Here is a 20866-nt window from a genome sequence, read left to right as displayed (position 1 = left end):
GAAGTAACTAGTAATGTAACTAAGTTACTATTTTAAAGTAACTTACCCAACACTGTTCACCGCACAGAATGATGATGTGTAAGAGGTTTTTCAAAAATGTTTTTTCCATACTGACAAGATAGGATCACATAGCTGATGCACATTTGTGAGCTGCATATCCATGATGACGATCTCCTGTTCCATCACATCCCAAAGGTGCCCTGTTGGATTGATATCTGGCGACTGTGAAAGGCATTTAAGTTCAGCAAATGCTCAAGAAACCAGCTTGAGATGATTTGAACTTGATGGCATTGCACATTATCCTGTTGAAAACAGCCATCAAAAGAGCCCTACACTGTTGTTATAAAGAGATGAACATCAATATAAATGGTGCCCTGGTAGGTTGTGGTGTTTAAACATTTTTCCAATCTCCTATTGTCCATTTTTGGTGAGCCAGTGTAATCTGTAGTCTCAGTTTCCTGTTCTTTGCTGACAGAGGCGGCAGGCGTGGACGTGTTGTGCGCCCAGTTGTGTTATTCTGTATGCCTTGCTTTTAACATGTAGATATCTGATTAACTGTTGCCCATTTATTAAAAAAACAGTCTAGCCATTCTGCTCTGACCTCTGGTATCAAGACATTTTCACTCATAAACCTCACTCTATGTTTTCTTTTTTTGGACCATTCTCTGTAAAACCTACAGATGGTTGTGTGGAAAAATCTCAGTCGATCAGCAGTTTCTGAAATACTGAGACCAGCCTGTCTGGCACCAGGAATAAAGCCATGTTCAAAGTCACTTAAGAGTACGTTTCTTCCCCATTCTGCTCAGTTTCAACTTCAGCAGGTTGTTTTTTCTATATCTACAGGTCCAAATGCATGAAGTTGTAGCCATTTGAGATGCTGATTATATAGATATGAAAAACTAGTTCATGAATTTATTACTTTTAGGCTGGACTATTGCAGTTGATTATTATCAGGATGTCCTAAAAACTCTTTGAAAGCCTTCAGTTGATCCAACATGCTGCAGCAATTGTACTGACAGGGACTATATTGGCGTCTCTTCATTGGCTCCCTGTTAAATCCAGAATCAAATTTAAAATCTTTCTCCTCACATACAAGGTCTTAAATGATCAGCCCCCATCTTAGCTTAAAGACCTCATAGTACCTTATCACCCCAATAGAGCACTTTACTCTAAGACCACAGGCTTACTTGTGGTTTCTAGAGTATTTAAACGTAGAATGGGAGGCAGAGCCTTCAGTTTTCAGGCCCCTCTTCTGTGAAACCAGCTTCCAGTTTGGATTCAGGAGACAGACACTATCTCTATTTTTAAGATTAGGATTAAAAATTTCCTTTGTGATAAAGTATATAGTTTAGGCTGGGTGTATAAGATAAAATAAGATAAGATAACCTTTATTAGTCCCACGCCTGGGAAAATAGCCTACATCAACCTACATCTATATGTATAGATGTAGGTTGCTAGGGGCTTCCTATGATGCACTGTGTATTTCTTCAGTATGCCTCATTTTCACTGTGTTTGTACACCACTCTGCATTTAATCATTAGTTATTATTAATTTCTGGCTCTCTTCTGCATCATGTCTTCCTCCCATTAACCCCAACCAGTCACGGCAGAGGTTTCTTACTGTTAAAAGGGAGTTTTTCCTTCCCGTTGTCACCAAGTTCTTACTCAAAGTGGGTTGTTTGATTTCTGGGGTTTTCTCTCTATTATTTTAGGGTCTTTACCTTTTTGGCAATATATGAATAACATTGAATTGCATTAAATGTATGAGCTGAAATGTTAGATGACCAAAAATCCTTTCTGAAACGTAGTAATTCTCAACAAAAAAAGATTTCCTGATGTAAAATTGCTAATGACAGGATGCCCACAAGGCAAAGATTATACCTCTCTACAGAATCTTACAACTTGGATCATAATAATAGAAAAAGGAAGGACAAGCACAATTACTGATGGCATTCAAAGAATCTTGTATTTTTCCAGCACTGGTCTAACATTAAATCAGAGTGAAAGTAGTAGAAGCATCAGTTTATATTGTGCATAAACAATAATCACCAAGCAGGCACATAATAAGAAGTGTTAGGTTCTGTCTGCCTGCCTGCCTGTCTGACTGTCCATCTGTCTGTCTCACTAATGTGGCCAAAAGCAACATTTGGCATCTGTAAAAAAAAGAAAAAAAAAAAGAAAAACTCTTTCAGTGAGCTGACGGTGTGTATGTGCATGTATGTCAAGGGGAAACACTTGATGGGTGTAAGCTACACACTTGGAAGTAACGAAGGAGCCGGTTCTCTATGTGTGTGTGCTGGCGTGTGTGTGATGAGTGGTGGGGTGACATTGTGAACGTGTGTGTGCGATGCTGTGACACATCGCCTACGACTCATTATGGTTTCACTGTGATCAGACGGCAAGGGAGCTGTCAACCACACACTTGTGCTCACACACACACACACACACAATTCAGACACCTCCGTCGTTACTTGCAGCTCTTGACATCTCCCAGCTCGCACCCCCTCTAGCGCTCCCCCGCAGGACACAAGCACATACAGTGCAAACACACAAAAAGACACACCGAGCACACATATTCATGCACGCACATTAGCACACATGGAAACGCATGCAGATAATCAGAAGGGCATCTACAATTACAGCCCTGTGTGGGGGAATGTTAACGTGTGATTAGTTTATTTTCAATGCGTGTTTGTGTATTTGTTAGTATGTTTGTGTGCTCTGAAATCCTCTTTCTCTTCATTAATGTCAGGCCTGCCTGACTGTTGTTACTGGATGTGATCACACACAGCAGATCAAAGGAACACAACAGTAAACACTGGGGTGCACATGTGTGTATTTGTGTGTCTTGTGGTGTTTTTTTTTCTTTTTTAATAACTCAGAACTTTCTTTTTCATGTCATTGATTAAAGTATTTATAACAATTCCCACATCCCTCTTGTCGCCTGGCCATCACCTGCCTACACCAGTCCACCAGATCAGTCTCTTTGCCACATCCTCCTTTGTATCTCACAGTTGTACAGTCAACTTTGGTTCTGCCTCCTTCTTTATCATCTCTGACCACTCTGGATTTTTTCTTCTTTGCCTATATAAGCAATGCATTAAATCCAGAAATTCCAGCATGGTTTAAGTAGATTTAAACTAACCCACCTTAACCCTTCTTCCCCAACTGGGACCAAAGAAAGACAAATAATCTTGAGTGAATCCAACCTCCTACCCCCAACAGCTGTATTTTGAGTGAGCAGATATCCAGGTCAAGGCTTCCCATTATATGAGCTGGTATATTGGAAATGTTTGCAAATGTGTTTTCTCTTTTGCTTAAGAAGGACAGCTTACCCTTATGCAACCAAAAGCCTTTAGATATACAGTTAAAATGATCAGCATGAATTATTTCAGCCAGAATAATTGTATAGTCAAAATCTGACATTGCAGCAGGCCTAGTTTGTGACATCTTCATGTGTTACCTCTCCATTCTCCAGTGGGTGAATCTTTGAGTAAAAGGATGTGCAGATGACTTCATCATCTCTGGTGTAGGATGGAGGTCCTGTCCGAGGATTTATGTTGAACCTTGTCAGGCACTCTGTGTCTGTGATAGCATAGTACTGCCAGGGTTCAAAGGTCATGCCATCTATTGAACGCTCTAAGATCCAATTGCCTGCGGACAAAAAAAACGATGGTAAAGAAAACAATGAAATGCTTTCAGTGTGCGATGAGGAGACCAGGGAAGATCAATAAAAATAATGAGTGGCACGCAAGTCTCTGTTAAGGTCACGCTGCTTAATATACATAGAAAATTGACAAAACATTCACTTTCATATTTAACTGTGGTATTCTGGATTGATTAAATGCAAAGTAAAGTGAGTCCTGCTGGACGAAAAAAACAACTGTAAAGACAACAACAGCAAAATCAAACAAACATGCACTCATAATTTCCATCATCTTTATTATTTATTTGTTTATTGTATTTCTGTGTGAACTAGCTAGAACATCAGCTTTATTTTTGCCCATTATAATTGCTTATTTTATCATGTAAGCACCACATCCCTCCATTATATAGAGTCATGTGAAAAAGCAGGTTTTTCACATTGCTTTCTGCAATACTGTCAAAAATTAGGTTCACCTTTACTATTTCCATAGGAATTAATTAGGGTAAGTAACAGACAGGTGCTGCTAATGAAATATATTTGATTAACTGATAATCAGCAAGCGTGACCACTTCTATTATGCAGGTGGTCTGGATCTGGATGGATTTGGGTCTGTGTTAACACGATGCCACAGACCAGACAGGAGGCAGGAGGCTCCGGTCCATCAGGCAGGAGGCTCCGGTCCATTCGCACCAGAACCTCTCGCCATAAGAACAGTTTCTTCCCCTCTGCTGTTGGACACATGAACAATAAACACATGACCCTACGCTGTGTCACTGCATCATTTCATGTTTGGCACTGATCACCACCTGCACTCATGTATATATCTTTCTACGTAGCACTCATAATTCTTATTCTCATGTATATATCTCATGTATATCTCATGCACATATCTTTCTTTCTACATAGCACTTTAATTCTTATTGTTTGCACTGAAGCACCGCAGCAATTTCCTAATGTTGTAAACCTCAACATCTGGCAATAAACCCCATTCTGATTCTGATTCTGATTCTGATTCTGACAACTCTGTAAATTCCCACCAAGGTCAGATCGTGCAGTCCTCTTAAAAACTATAAAGAAAAACCAAGATCTGACAAAGACTCTACAGGCCTCAGTTAACATGTTTAATGGTAAAGATCATGACAGTACAGAGCAGGGGTGTCCTGCAGGTTTTAGATGTGTCCTTGATCCAACACAGCTGATTTAAATGGCTAAATTACCTCCTCAGCATGTCATCAAGTTCTCTAGAGGCCTGGTAATGAACTAATCATTTGATTCAGGTGAGCTGACCCAGGGTGATATCTTAAACCTGCAGGACTCTGGCCCTTGAGGCCTGCAGTTCCCACCCCTGATTTAGAGAAAGACTGAATAAGTAGCACTTGTCTGGAAGTACAATGCTACAAGAACATTGTAACATGGCTTAGGTTTGCAAAGTTGCATCTGAACAAACCACAAGACTTGTGGAACAATGTCCTTTGACGAAATCAAATGGAGATGTGGCCATAATGGATAGCACTGTTTGCCAAGAACATAGTAATTCCATAGGAATTCAACTGTTTCGTCTTTTTCTAGATTACTTTTCAACATATTTAAACCTTCCACCGCCATTTTACTTTAACGTGCTAGTTTGTTGTTTCACATCAGTATTTTTAATCGCTGAGCTAAAGATCCATTTGATTGAATGGAGTCTTCCATTATATGAAGGCTTCTCTGTGGGATGATCATTAGCTTGATGATTAATGCTCCTAAGACGAACCCTGCGCATTAGTCACAGTCCTCTCCTTAAAATGAATCAAAGCAAAAATATTAACACTTCCAGCAGTATGAGACTGATAAAATAACATTTTTATAATTGAACGCATACCTGGGCGAGGTGAGTTGGCTGCCTTTATTATCACATAGGCGATCTGAAAAACCTGAAAGATGCACACAGAAAAAATCCACATCATTCCTTGGTTTTAACAATTACACAATTCTTTCACTGTTTAAGCCTTAATACAGAGCAGTCCAATATTAGAAACCTTTAACAGGGATATGTGAATAAATAAAATGTTACTGTATCTCAGACTGAAAATTCAGTTCTTTTCAGCTTTTTTCTTGCTTCACTGTAACAAATATATGACATTCAATATTTCCCCAAAATTAACAAAAGTTGTGCATGCCTGTGCCTACAGATGAGCAAAAAGTAAAAAAAAATACATAGAGAAATGAAATCCATTAGACCACACTGTCAAATAACACACACGTCTACTCATCACACAGTCTTCCTGTCAGCTTCTCTCCCTTTAATTTATTGCATTAATATCTTAGAAGGCGTTAACATGTTAACACATATTAACACTTGCTGGGGAGCTTTTTTAGCACTTGCAGTAGTGTATCAAGTTCTCCTTATTTTGGGTCAAATTATCTTCATTTCATTAATTTCTCCCCTGCTCTGCTCGATGGTGAAACATGGAGCAGAGGAGGGCAGAAAAACTCTCACTGCGGAGTTTAACAAGTGAAAATTAAAAAATAAAGCGCACATAAATTGGGTAACTGAATGCTCAGGACTGCACTTTGCCCTTGTTGCTTTTACAGTGCAGTGCAGTAGATTGCAGGTGTTAGGGAGAGGCTTACATGCACGAACACGCCAGCTGTACCGATTGCCAAAAACAGTAAAGAGGGAAACTCAGATTAAAACTCACACAAAGGGAGCATGAGTTTCTCATGTGCTTAAAGCCAATGCTTATTTGCTGCTATAGTAATTTCAAAATGTATGAAAATACATATGCAAACCAGCGCTTACAGTAAGCCGGTTTCGTGGTAACTTTAAGCTAGACAACCACAATAAACCAAAAAACCCCCACCAAACTAAAAGGTTTTTATTTTTCAGTCACTGAATGTTGTAGTCCAGTTTTGCCCGACTTTTTGTATTTATAAAATAGAAATAAAATATTTTATTATGATTTAAATAAAAAAAAATTCCAGATTCGCTCAGCAAGATAAAAGGTCAGCTCACTATAGACAGGTATAAAAATGTACTGTATATGCGAAATTCAGATTTAGGTCAAATGCTTGCTTGAAGTATCTTCACCAGGCTGTGCTTCCTTTCTCTATGCAAGCTCATTGGCCTTTCTTCTCAGATGTGGGAAGAAGTGTCACATTGCAGCAATTAGAATAGGGAAAAAGCGTGTGTGTGTGTGTGTGTGTGTGTGTGTGTGTGTGTGTGTGTGTGTGTGTGTGTGTGTGTGTGAGAGAGAGCAAAAGAGAGGGAGGGTGAGAGAGAGCGAGAGATTGTGTCATTTAAGTAACCCTATAGCAGTTATTCAAGCCTCCTACAAAGAGTCACTGTTACTTACTGAGAACGGGATGGTGTGTATGTGTGTATGTGTGTGTGTATGTGAAAAGGAGTGATTTCAGGGGTAACTTGTAATATGGTGACAACTTTGGGACAGCTAGGCAGCTCCAGCAGCTAAACATAGATCAACACTACTAACTAATGCACTCTGTGTCTATGTGTGTGCGCGCGCACCCAGGGTTGCATTGTGTCATAGTCTAGGTTTTGATCAAATGTGGATCAGACAAGAGATTTTTTGCAGCCTCTGGAGCTCAACACAGCATCAACAAATAAACAAACCAATAACCATCCTGCAAAATATAAGAGAGCTGTTGAATAAATATGAATCTCATAGGCATGAAATTTAATTTAATGTCAGATAAATACATTTATGTAGAGCCCATATAAGTATAAAGTTTAATTGGATAGATTCTCAGCTCAAACATTTATTTATTTATTTTTCCCTTTATAGTGCAAGAACTATAAGCTCAAAGTAGCAGGGTGTCAGCGAGTTTCATCAGGTTTTGCATGAGACCTTGTTATTTCCAACTTAAAATGAAGCAAACAAAACATTCTCAATGGATAAAAAAGTGCATCACCAAATGAAAGAAAAAAGAAATTGAAATTTTTGAACAAAAATAAAATGTGGTGGTATTACTACAGAGTTACTGCCTTTCAATACCATTGTATTTGTCACCCCACTTAAAGTACAGTCCAACAATGTTAACGTCATGTCTATTTTATCTATCTGGTCTATCTTGTGAACCAAAACTTATTTTTATTCTTTGCAGCATAATTATTATTAATTATTAATTGAATTTTAGCTTCAAATATTTACTCTGTCAGTTTGCGGTTCCATATGGTAGTGGTTAACACATTCACCTAACACACAAAAGTCCTTGATTCAAGACTGGGACAAGAGACAAAAGTCTCTCAGGGAGAAAGGATTCCTGTCAGGAGGGGCATCTGAAATCTTTACCAAATCAAATATGCATATTCTTCTACTGTGGCAACCCTTACTGAATAATGTAGCAGCTGAAAGGAGTTTTACAGCATAATGTTCTACTCTGATCCAAATAGTGGCATGGTGCTTAGCACTGCCACCTCCCAGGACGAAGGTTCTGGGTTTAAATCCGCCACCTTAGAGGGATCTTTCTTTCTGGGTTGAGTTTCTATGTTCTCCCCATGTCTGGGTGGGTATCTCTGTGAATATGTTGTGGCTTGTTGGCTGTCTCTCTGTGTTAGCCCAATGCCAGACTGGAGACCTGACCAGTCCCCCCCACACCCACCCACCCCACCCAACCCCAAAACACACAAATTTAAATATTAGACAAAGCTAATGCAAATGCAGTTTCTAAATGATGCGGTTAATTATTAAGGGGGAAAAAACAAAACCAACATGGCACTGTGTGAAAAAATGTCCCAAACCTATATAAATGACTATAAATAACTGTAAATGAGTCTTCTTCAGCACTATGGAGGAAATTTGGCACAATCATCTTTGCAGAATTGTTTTAATTCAACCACATTGGAGAGTTTTCAAGGTTGAACCGGCTTTTTAAGATCATGCCATCAAGCACATCAATCAGATTCAGGTCAGGACTTTGACTCGGCCACTCCAAAGGCCTGACCTGAATTCGATTGAGATGCTGTGGCATGATCTTAAAAAGCCGGTTCATTCATTTTGATTTTCTTAGGTCATTCAGAGGTAAAATTGGTGTGTTTTCGATCTAAAGTACCAAAGTACGCTTCAACTTGAGGTCACGAACAGATGGCTGGATATTCACCTTCAGGATGTTTTGGTATACAGCAGGTTGGTTCCATTTACCACACCAAGACATCCAGGTCCCCTGACACAGCAGAACAACCCCAGACCTTCAAACTACCACTGTTGCTATGATGTTCCTTTTCTAAAATACTGTGTTAGTTTTATGCTGGATGTTACAGGACTCAAACCTTCTAAAAAGTTGTCTCATCGGTCCACAGAACATTTTCCCAGATGTCTTGGGGGTCATTAAGATGTTTTTTGGCAAATGTGAGACAAGCCTTTGTGTTCTATTTGCTCAGCAGTGGTTTTTGTCTTAAAACTCTCCGATGGAAGCCATTTTTGCATACTTATTTTTGATGAACTCTGACTTTAACTGGGATATGTGAAGCCTGTGGTTCTTTAATCTTCTTCTGGGTTCTTTTTTGACCTCCTGGATGAGTCATTGCACTCTTGGAGTAATTTTGGTAGGCCAGTCACTCCTGGGAAGCATCACCACTGTTCCAAATTTTCTCCATTTGTGTATAATGGCTCTCACCTTGATTTATTGGAGTCCTAAAGTCTTAGAAATTGCTTTGTAACCCTTTCCAGGTGGATAGATGTCAGTGACTTTATTTCTCAGGTGTTTCTTTAGATTGTAGCAAGTTGTGTTGCTTTTTGAGATCTTTTAGCTTGCTTCACTTTCGTCAGACAGGTTCTATTTATGTGATTTCTGGATTCAACAGCTCTGCCAGTAATCAGGCCCATGTGTGTTTAGTGAAATTGACACTGAAATAATCACATGTTAATTCAATGACGTTACAAATTTTTACTGATACCATTTAAAAATAAATGGTTTGATACTGGTGCTGAAGCCTTAAACGTTCTTTCTACAGTAAAAACACAAATTCCAACATGTTAATGCACAGACAGACGGTGCTCTTGTGCAATTAAAAAGTATAAAATTTAACAGCTTGTACTTTTGCGAGAGAATCTGTGTGCTCTGTGTTTTGTTTGAGTTTATAAAAAGTTAAAAAGTGAAACGGTGAGTCATTTGTTCCCCAGGTGAAGTGGAAAATCGTATTTGTTTTTTGCACCGATGAATAATTCTTTGACTCAAAAATAAACTTCTGAATCATTTTAATTTTACATTGCACATTGCCTCAGATAAAAGTGACAAGATTTCAGAGTTGACGTAAATAAAAACACAATAAAAAAGTGTCTTTAAAGTTTACAACATTCGCACATATATCTAGATCTCATAGAAATCTTTTTTTTTTAATGAAAAACTCAGAAAAATATAAATTCATTTCCAAATAGCTCTCATGTATTCCATTGCTGCCATTACATACTTGACAGAAAATCATCATGATATGCCAGGAACTGGCTTTTGGCAGATATTTCAGCGTTACAGCCAACTGAGCACTTAAAATGTTTATTTTAATGCTCAATCGGGCCACTTAAGCCCCGTATCCAGTGTGGCTAGGTTGCCTACAATTAAATAGCCTGTGAAGAATCCATTTTGTCTCAGTGTGATTTGGACACATAGTTACAGCGGTTTTACAGAACAGCTGGTGTTTACAGGTCATTCACATGGAAACGTGTTAAAATCTCTCTGGCCTGATACACTGGCATCAGCCTCCAATTCCTGTTAGTACTCCAGTCAGTTCCAGTGCACAAAAACAGAGCCTGACCGGAAACAAAGTGAGATGAGGTCAGAACAAGATAGTGACCCCAAAATGTAAATAGCAAAAGGTGCTTTGTTGTTGTTGTTATTGTAGTTTGGTTTTTTCCCCCCAGACATAAACACACAGGTGGATAAGTCATGAGAGAAACTAGTACGAAGATTTACTGTCACTTCAAATGAAAATGTGTTAACATCTCACAGGACTAATAATGTAGCTGTTGGTCCGGTTCAAAATGGTGTGAATCATCCAGCATCCTTTACTGCCAAACTAAATGCAGGCAAACAAGCTGCAAATAATCAGTGGAACCATTCACTTGTTTTTCACATTTTTGTGCTTTTCCACTAAAAACAATTTGAGAACATATTTTTGAATGTACCAGAAAAAAAAGTCTCGCCAGTCCTGCAGCAAATAAGTTACAGGACTCTGATATTTGAGCAAACTGCAGAAAAAAAACACCCCAACAAGAAATACGAAAAAAATATTGTTTTTCACATAGATTTGAACAGCGAAGCGGCAGCAGTATACACAAACACGGGCCTCGGGATAAGACAGAGGAATGCCCGGCTGTGTAACAGCCTTTTGAAATCCATTCTGTTTAAGTCTGTCACTCTGCCTGAACTGCTCAAAACACACTTGCACATACAAATGAAATGCCTTTATACACTAACACGCTCACTCACAGACTGGGTCGTAATTTGGCCCTAAGCTTTTAAATAGGCTTTACTCTACACAAAACACCAGATGCTGCAATCTCCCACATTCTTGCTTTGGCCCAAGCTACTGTCAGACATTAAACCAGCAAACTTTTATTGGGTACAGCAGATGTTTCATTTACGTCCTCTTAGTTATGATTTTTGTTGGCACTAAAAGTTCTGACTACATCATTTTTTATGTTTGTTATTTTTGAAAAGCTAAACAAGTTTGTCTGTATCGCTTAAAGAAAGAAATACGCATTTAACACATCAAATTTTGAATCAACAATGGTGTGACTTTGTGTAAAATGTGGTGGGAAAAGCAAAAAATAGAATTAATTCAGCGCTTTCTTAGGGTACTGACTAAAATAAGAAGGTAACATAAAGTGACCACAGTATTTTTTTTGTATTTTTCATATTCATTTTGATACTAGCAATATGTTTAGCTCGTGTTAGGTCAGAAGCATGTTTACCACTGTGTTGCATCACCTCTTCTTCAACAACACAAAGCCTTTGCAAACTGTGGAGACCAACTGCAGCAGTTTAGAAAGCACAAAGTTTTCCTTTTTTTGTTTAATACAGGATCTCAGCTGTTCAGCAAACCTTTGGTTTTACTCTTCGCTTCATAAAACATTACATTGGGTGGCACATCTGGACTGCAGGTAGACCAGTGTGGCAACAGGACAACTTTTTGCATGGAGCCATGCTATTTTTAAATTATTTCAGCACTGTCTTCTTGAAATGAGAAAGCATTCCTTGAAAAAGGATCCCTAGATGGTAGCCTGTGTTCCTCCAAAACATTAATATTTTGTTTCTTATTAGTGTTTAATTTGCATATATGCCATATGCACTACTGCACAGGTGCACTGGTGAAAATCCAGAGTCTCTTTTCTTTTGGCAGCACAATGCTGTGTCCATAATTGAAAAAAAAAATCGTAATTATATTATAATAATTATTATATTAATGATGTAATAGTTGTACACTTCAAATTGAGTCCAGTTTATATGAGCAAAGTCACAGTGCAGGAAAGATGTGTTTCTCAGATTGTTGATATGTTTTTTGTTACTTGATTTTTTGTCTGTATGGTGGAGTTTTGCTGTGCATTTTCACTGACTGAATGATTTTCAGAAGTGTTTCTGAGCCCATGAAGTAAATTAGATTAGAGATCATGGCTTTAAGAAGATCACAGCCATTCAATATTGGTTTCCAGCTGTGTCCCTTCCACACTGAGATTTCCATACAGATTATCAGTGCTTCAATAACATTTTGTTCTGTAGATGATAAAATCTCTAAAATGTTTGCAAATTAATATTGAGAAAATAGATTCTTATCTGCTAAACTATTAGCCCATACAGTCTCTGACAACTTTTGATGGATATGATAAAGCCTACGCTCCTTATTTGACACCCAATCATGTCACGACTCCAATGCATTCACATCTTGCAACTTTCTCTGTGTACTTGTATTACTTCACATGCATGCATGACCCAATAGTTCAGTATTGTAGAGTAAGTACGTATTGCATTTAACTGTCTTACAATGATTTTAAAATGTTGGGATTGCAAGACAAGCATATCCACTCATGGTAAAATAGTCCTAAGACATCTCTTAGTCTAAATGTATTTTATTAGTTATGCCAACTGCAATTCAGAGTTTTATACACCAGCGATGCATGGCCAGAAAGCTCTTAGTTTGGCATGAAAAACTGGAGTTGCAATACTCCAATGATACAGTAAAAAAAAGGGATGTGATTTTTTAATCTTTAAAAAGTAAATTAAACCTCAAAACTAATGAAAGCCCCCCTCCAAAAAATGTTTATTTTTGCAAAGTTAGAAATTATTCTCAAGCCACTCTCCAGAATCTCTGCGGATGGCTTTTAGTGTATTGTCAAGTCTGATGCATCTTCACGCACGGATATGATTCAAGAATTTATCTAAAAATAATGAAGAACATACACAGACATCAACTGTCTGCTTCACACACGGAGTGAAGCACATAGACCCTCAGCTCCCACTCTCTCATTATTTAGTCTTTCTGTCCAGAGAGTCTCAACAATAACAAGAGAGGAAATGAGAGTGGTGATGTCACAGACGATAACAACACACACAAGCCCACTGTCATTTTCCGAGTGAAATGACTGCGGTCGCAGAGGAAATTCAGTGCACTGGAGAGTAAATAGCTTTCTGTTGGTTTGATCGAGCGTCACGCATACAATGAAGCACATTCACACATATGCATTAACAAAAAATTAACTACGTTTAATTTGTAGTCAACGTCTGCAGCATAGATGGAATGTACTATTGCTGTAATTAATACAAAAGCCATTATTTAAATAGGAGAATAAAGAAGTTTCAAATATTCAACTGACCTAATAGTCTCAGGTTCATGAGAATGCAAATTTTCAATTCTGAAAATAGTAAAGACATTAGTAATCATTGAGACTGACTGACACTCGTATCACTTACTTTACTCTCTAAAATCATGACTTCAAAATCAACAAGAGCACTCAGATAGTGCAACTCCCCCCGAAGTACAAAGGCTATATTAAAACTTTGGTGTTTTATGATGTTTTTTTTACAACAAGCTGACATTAGTCTGTTTGTACTACAGTACAATGAAGTCCGCCTGTTATGACATCACTGTGATGCTGTAGGGCATTGCTCCATGCCCTTTCATATAATATATTATTCAATATGCTTTCTTTAAATTTTTTTCCAAGGTAAACTTTGACCTTTAGCGCTAACAGTTAAGTTCAAGGTCAAATAATTAGTTAATGTATATACTCATGTCCCCCAGTGGCATTGTTGTGAAGTTTGACGACGATCCATAAAAAACAGTTGGTAATATAACGTTTTTATTGATCTTCACATTTGTTGTGCCCTTGACCTTGACTTTGAGCCTGACTTTCAACAAAATTAAATCAGGTCGAGATGTTACTGGTATCTACAGTCATGCAAAATTAAAAAATACTGGCATGGGCTGATACTCTTTTTCAATCCCAGGGCACCAAACAGTCCAAAGACATGCAACTTGTGGGGATAGGTTAACTGGATAATCCAAATTGCCACTAGGTGTGAATGTGCGAGTGAAAGTGAGTGCGAATGGTTGTCTGTCTCTGTGTGTTGGCCCTGCGACAGACTGGCGACCTGTCCAGGGTGTACTCCGCCTCTCGCCCTATGACAGCTGGGATAGGCTCCAGTGCCCCCCGCGACCCTGAAAAGGATAAGTGGAAGTGAATGGATGGAGGGCACCAAACAGAATACTCCCATTCAGTCAAATGCTGTAGTGTTGCAGAGGAACACTCAAGGTGTCTATTGGCATATCAATTTGACACCACAGGCACAGTCATATCTGATGCCAAGTGGTTAGAAACCTCTTGGACAGAATAACAAAACCCCTGTGGGATCGTCAGTGGGTGAAGACAGATTGGTTAGAACAAGAAAATAAAAAGCCTTTTAGAACTACCATGGTGGATCATTTTCACCCAATCCTACAATAATAGCACCAATAACAAATAAGTAATTTATCAAGACATTAAGATGTAAATTTGACATATTTTAAATAATAAGAATTTAACATTAACCCTTTGGAGTCAGTGGACGAGCTGGGACATCCAAATCACATTACCGGTAAGATGACCTTGCAGTCTCACTCATTGGTAATCTAAGCTCCTTACATAAGCTTTTTAGATATTTTAAGATGTGATAATGATACTATTATGCTGCAAAATAATACATATAAAAGCATATATATGTGTGTGTGTATATATATGTATGTATGTATGTATGTATGTATGTATGTATGTATGTATGTATGTATATATATATGTATGTACACACAGTGGTTTGAAAAAGTTCCTTCCTGATATCCTATGTTTTGTATGTTTGTCAGGTTTCAATATTTCTGATAATCAAATCAATTAAAATATTAGACACAAGTAAAAACAAAATGCAGTTTCTACATGAAGGTAAAAAAAACCCAAACCTACATAAAAAGTAACTGCCCCCTAAACCTAATAACTGGTTGGGCCACTCTTAGCAGCAACACCTGCAACACCTGAGGAATTTTGGCAAAAATTATCTTTGCAGAAATGTTTTAATTCAGCTACACTGGAGAGTTTTCGTGGATAATCTCGGCAGATAATGCCGATGGATAATGCTGTGGCATGCCACAGCATCTCAAACGGATTCAGGTCAGGACTTTGACTAGGCCACTCCAAAGCTTTTATTTAGTTTTTCTTAAGCCATTCAGAGGTGCACTGGATGTGTTTTGGATCACTGGTGTGCTGCAGAACACATAGCTGGACATTCTCCTTCAGGTTTTGGTAGACAGCAGAATTCATGGTTCCATTTATCATGGGAAGTCTTCCAGGTCCGCAAAACAGCCCTAGACCATCTCACTAACACCACCATATTTTACTGTTGGTATGATGTTCCTTTTCTGAAATGCTGTTACTTTTGCACCAGATGCAACCTGACTCAAAACTTCCAAAAGGTTCAGCTTTTATCTCGTCATCCCAAAGCTCTAGTATTTTCCCAGATGCCTTCAAGATGTTCTTTGGAAAATTTGGGATTAGCCTTTGTGTTCTTGATGGTCAGCAGTGACTTTTGTCTTAAAACTCTCCCATGGAAGCCATTTCTGCACAGTCTCTTTCTTATTGTTAAATCATGAAGTCTGACCTTAACTGAGACATCTGAAGCCTGTGGTTCTTTAATCTTCTTCTGGTTCTTTTTTGACCTCCTTGATAAGTCATCGCTGCACTCTTGGAGTAATTTTGGCCACTCCCGGGAAGCTTTAACACTATTCCATGTTTTTTCAATTTGTGTATAATGACTCTCACCTTGGTCCACCGGTACCCCCAAAACCCTGATGACCTTGTAACCCTTTATTAACTCTTTCCAGACTGATAGATGTCAACGACTTTATTTTTCAGCCGTTTCTTTAGATCGCGGCATGATGTGTTGATTTGAGATCTTTTAGCCTGCTTCAATTTTGTCAGACAGGTTCTATTTACATGATTTCTTGATTCAACAGGTCTGCCAGTAATCAGGCCTGAGTGTGTTTAGTGAAACTGAACTCAGCTCTCAGTTAATTTATGATTAAACAATAAGGGCAATTACTTTGTCACACAGGACCAGGGAGGTTTGGATAACTTTTCTGCCTTAATGAATGAAATCATGATTTACAAACTGCATTTTGTATTTACCTGGTGTATCTTTGTCTAATATGAAAATTAGTTTGATGATCCGAAACATGTAAGTGAAACAAATATGCAAAACACTAGGAAATTAGGAAGGGGTAAACACTTTTCAGCACGATATTTTGGATCCAGCTATTTTTTTTAGTTTGATACTGGTGCTGCTCTCCCAAAGTGCAGGGTAGGATTAGGGTTAGCACATATGATGTCTTATACCTCAGTAAGTTAAGTTTGGTTTATATCAATCATTTCAAACTCATTTTACATGATGGGCTACATGGAGCCCACTTTTATCCCAAGTGGCCCGCACCAGTGAAACTCCCCTCTCTGTCAACATAAAGAACTTTAACTACAGATTTAACCCCTAGTATGTCTGAACAGAAGAAAAAAGGGCAATTTGAACAGTATTTCTTGATTTTTCTACATTATAAAAAAATGCTGCTGTAGTAATTCAAAGAAAAATGTCAGCATGATTTAAATTGTAACAAATAAATATGTAAAATTACAGAACAAGAAAAAGAGAAAGTTTCAGTTAATTCAAAGAAAATATCCTATTGTTGTTTACTGCAGACCCACTGCAAAAAAACTGGACTTTTACTGCCATCTAATTGTTTATCTATTACTTAATTGCTTTGTTTATTTATGTTATTTTCCAAAACTGTCCATTCTGCCGATCTGAGGTCTTTGCCAAGGCAATTCTTGCCCCTAGGTCTCATATTTAACACCCCTGGTTATAAAGGTAAAATATATATTAGAAATGATTAATAAAGTATTGTTGCTCTCTGATGCATCAATTGGAGAATGAATGGGTGTGAATGTTTGATAGAAAGTATAAAAAAGTGCTTGTATGAATGGGTGAATTAGGCATGTTGTAGAAAGGTGCTATATAATTAATTACGTCATAAATAAACCAATTTTAGTAAAAGTAGTGAAATATGAGATAATGGGGTTTTATTTTAAGAGGCTTTTCTCAGTGATTTCTAGTCCTAATGTTAAAATTATTAACTCTGGATACTGTAAATACAGAGAAATATGTAAACATGTTAAATGTGGTGATTACATGAAGATCATTTAATTGTGAGGAATACCCTGAAATTCTTATTCAGTCCTTATAATCTTTCGTTGTACATCTCTATTATCTTCTTAGACATGAATAAGAATCAAAATGACTGTGGTGTTGGGTGTGTGTGGGTGTCACCTGCTCCACACACTAATATTAAGGTCAAGAGTGTCAGCATAAGTGAGTGAGTGAGTATGAGTAACCAGGCAGATGCATTCACTGGCTGTACTACTCCAGAGACAGGTGTGTGTGCGTGTGTGTATTTGTGAGACCACTGAAGCCTTAATATTTATTCAGTAGACGCACCACAGTGGTGAAAGGTGTGATTGATGGGCCTAAAGTCATTATTATTTCAAGATGGCTGTTACTCTTCTTCCTGTGCAGGGCTGTAATTACGTTCAGGAAAAAAAGAGCAAGCAAGAAAAGGAAAAAGCACTCTTCACATTTGCCTCACTTTGTTGCAGTTGTCTTTGTGGCTCTAAATTCAGTATGAATAGTAGTACTCTGACCAGAAATACTACAATATTCATATGTGACATTAGTATTCAACTCTTACTTTTTGTTTGTTTCACTACTTTTTTGTTGTCATTTCGCTTAACAAACTACACTTTAAACTGTGAGGGTCATTCCATCACATCCACTTTCATCCATCATTGTCTTAAACGTGTGCGATTATGTTAGAATAGAAATCTTAAAATTTGAAAAAAGGCAACTAGGAGGGTTTTATTCTGCTTGTTGTGGATACAGCTAGTTGCTGTAATTTCAGTTCTTTGATGATTTCCCATTGATTATGTTTTGTCAGTCAAACGGGTCCAGTTTACCTGTGAAGTAAAAGTGAAATCTACTACCACCACCTGCAATTTCTATTAGTGTTATGACAAATATCCTCTATGAATAGAGCACAGCACTGCTAGTTAGCAGTTTGATTTTAATGAGCCACAAGACAGCAGTCACCACCAGACTATTAACTGATTTGAATAACCCAAGTCCATTTTATTAACTCCGGATATATTTGACTGAAACAAACATTATGTGCAAGACATTGCCATATAAAAATTACTTTTTTTTTTATTATAACAAAAAACTTTAAATTCCATTTGAAAAACATGTAATCCAATTATTTTTGGAGCAATGTACTGCCATTAAATTAACAGATTCTTTTTCAGTCATCATCATTTTCATAATTTCTCTGCTCCATGTCTGTTTTTTCACTTTATCTTGTTTATTTAATTATTTATTTTTATTCCACAGTTCTGCTGCTCCATTTTACACTTTTGCAGCCTTTTGTAGATCAGGTGGAGCAGTGCGGCATGAGGTTAAATAACTAGTTAGTCATGTAATAACTTTTTTGGTAGATTTTCTTTGTGTTTAGGCTCTGACAAGCTGACCTGCACTGCTGCAGAGGTTTACTTCTCTTTATGGATTTAGTTACCTGGATTTAAATTTCAGCAGATGTTAAATGAGGTATCATGGTTGAGCCCAATCCTTAGACAGCAGATAATGCAGAATCTAGTCAGTATCATCAGCTTACATACGAAAGGCCTCAATATAACCTATGAACGCCACAGTCTGTCCAGAATCAGTCCAACTTAGCACATTACTACAAACGTCACCTCAGAACTCCGAACTAACCTTTAATCAGCCTCTACTAAACTGTAGCAAACTGCCTAGTAAAGTATTTAAATGCAACTTTTAAATAACTCTAATTTTTCTTCTTCGATTTAGGACAGAATCACAACCGCAACTTTACATCTGCACCATGAACGCATCACATGGATTAGAAAGAGAAAAGGATGCATTAGGTGTGTAAAAAGGCTGGAGGTTAACTGCTGTTTCTTCTTTATATGTTTAAAATGAATTTAAAGACATATTTCCAGTCCACTATAACAGGCGCCAGAAGGGATGAGCAAGTTACAATTTCTAGACCTGGATTTTTTTACATAACCCTATAATAGTAAAGTATGAATTTTGATCGGCTGACATCAAAAACATACTTAATAAAGTCAAATAGGGATTAGAAAATCAGAAATTGTTAACCCGAGTTAGTTTTCAGCTTTTTCATGAATATTGGTGTTTTTATTAGACATCTAAAATTAATCTCTCTTTTTTTTTTTTTTACTTTTAGACCAATTTTTGACTGACTTCTCTTAATGAAGCCATGGATTCTCATAAACTAAATCTTCTATTCTCATTACTTTTATTCTCATAACATCTATATAATTACAATCTGGCAGTCTTATCTATTTAATCACACTTCTAAACTAAACTAAATGTCCTAAATCAGCCCATGCCAGTACACAGCCACTCAATCACAGAGATTCCTGCCAAGCTTTCCAAGTCAAAAATGGAAGCCAATATTTAAAGCGTGGCACACAAGATTATGAAGTGATTAATAGCAAAGTTGGTTTAACTAATTCCAGCTCTACTGAAACAGTTCTGTGTAGCTTAAAACCCTGATGACATATCAATGGCACATTTTGTACACCGCACCTTTAAATGACTAACTGCAGTAATCACTTTAATTGCAGAGAAAATAAAATCCAAGCTAAGCTGACCATGACAGCATGCAGCACAGGGTGTTAATGTAGCTCTGGGAAGACAGTGTTTGTACGTGCAACATCCTGATGGAAAAGGAACACAGTGGCAGAAAAGGGATGAGCTTGATGGATCAAGCACCTGGCAGCTGAATGCATCTGCGCTCAGTGTGAATCCAATCATATGTGCACAAACAGAAAGCAAATGAAAAGAATTTGACTCATTAAAATAAGCATTTGTGTGAGTACGTCTGATTCTAATGGAAAGCTGAGATTGTGGATCTCCATATAAATCAATTTAGGAAAAGCTAAATATTACTTCTAAAACTAAAAGTAAACTGAGCAAAAATTAAAAAAAAAAAAAGGTATACATGTCTAGTGAAACATATTCCTTTTAGTAAGAGTTTTTAAATATCTGTATGTCTGTATGTATAATACACTTATACAACACAGCAATTAAATAATGATTCTGAAGCTGTTAAATGAACCTTAACAAATGAAAAAAGTGTGTAAAAAAAGGGACATTGCGAACATGGGATTGATGTTTATATACAGTGGAACCCCGAGTTACGAATACCCCGTTTCACGAAAAATTCAAGTCACGAAGGCACTGAACAGCAATTTTTTTGCCCATGTTACGGCAAAATGCCCGAGTAACAAAATCCACTGGCTCTGATTGGCTGAGCCTACAATGCCCACAATGCCTTCCGAATCATGTGACAACTAGGGCTGGGTATCTTCACTGATTTCTAGAATCGATTCGATTCTGATTCACAAGGTCCCGAAACGATTCGATTCAATTCGATTTGTATCTGGGAAATTTTGCCTCAGACAGTCAGAAATATTATAATTCAGATCAGTACATTTACATATTTTTGTATCTATAAAATGGAAGCTGACACTCGCAAGACTTTATGAAAGGTGTGAGCATCACAGCAGATGTCTTTGTGTCAAAGTAGCTGAAGATAAAACACAGAAAAACATGAAGGTGA

At 37.6% G+C, this 20866-nt stretch overlaps 1 protein-coding gene across 1 annotated transcript in view; it reads right to left on the bottom strand.

Annotated features, from left to right (window-relative positions):
* The window catches only part of lama2 (laminin, alpha 2), a 228005-nt gene that overhangs the window by 151763 nt on the left and 55376 nt on the right, over nucleotides 1-20866 (bottom strand). The window contains exons 4-5 of the mRNA XM_013910321.1: nucleotides 5507-5558; nucleotides 3463-3653 (exon numbers count right to left, since the gene is read on the bottom strand). Of these exons, the coding sequence (XP_013765775.1) occupies nucleotides 3463-3653; nucleotides 5507-5558 (243 nt within the window). The remainder of the gene's footprint in view (nucleotides 1-3462; nucleotides 3654-5506; nucleotides 5559-20866) is intronic.

The sequence above is a fragment of the Pundamilia nyererei genome, unplaced genomic scaffold (assembly GCF_000239375.1).
Source record: "Pundamilia nyererei isolate P.nyererei 1_Seehausen unplaced genomic scaffold, PunNye1.0 scaffold00041, whole genome shotgun sequence".
Classification (NCBI taxonomy): domain Eukaryota; kingdom Metazoa; phylum Chordata; class Actinopteri; order Cichliformes; family Cichlidae; genus Pundamilia; species Pundamilia nyererei.
The sequence above is the reverse complement of the archived record's forward strand: the minus strand, read 5'-3'. Positions and strand labels throughout refer to the sequence as shown.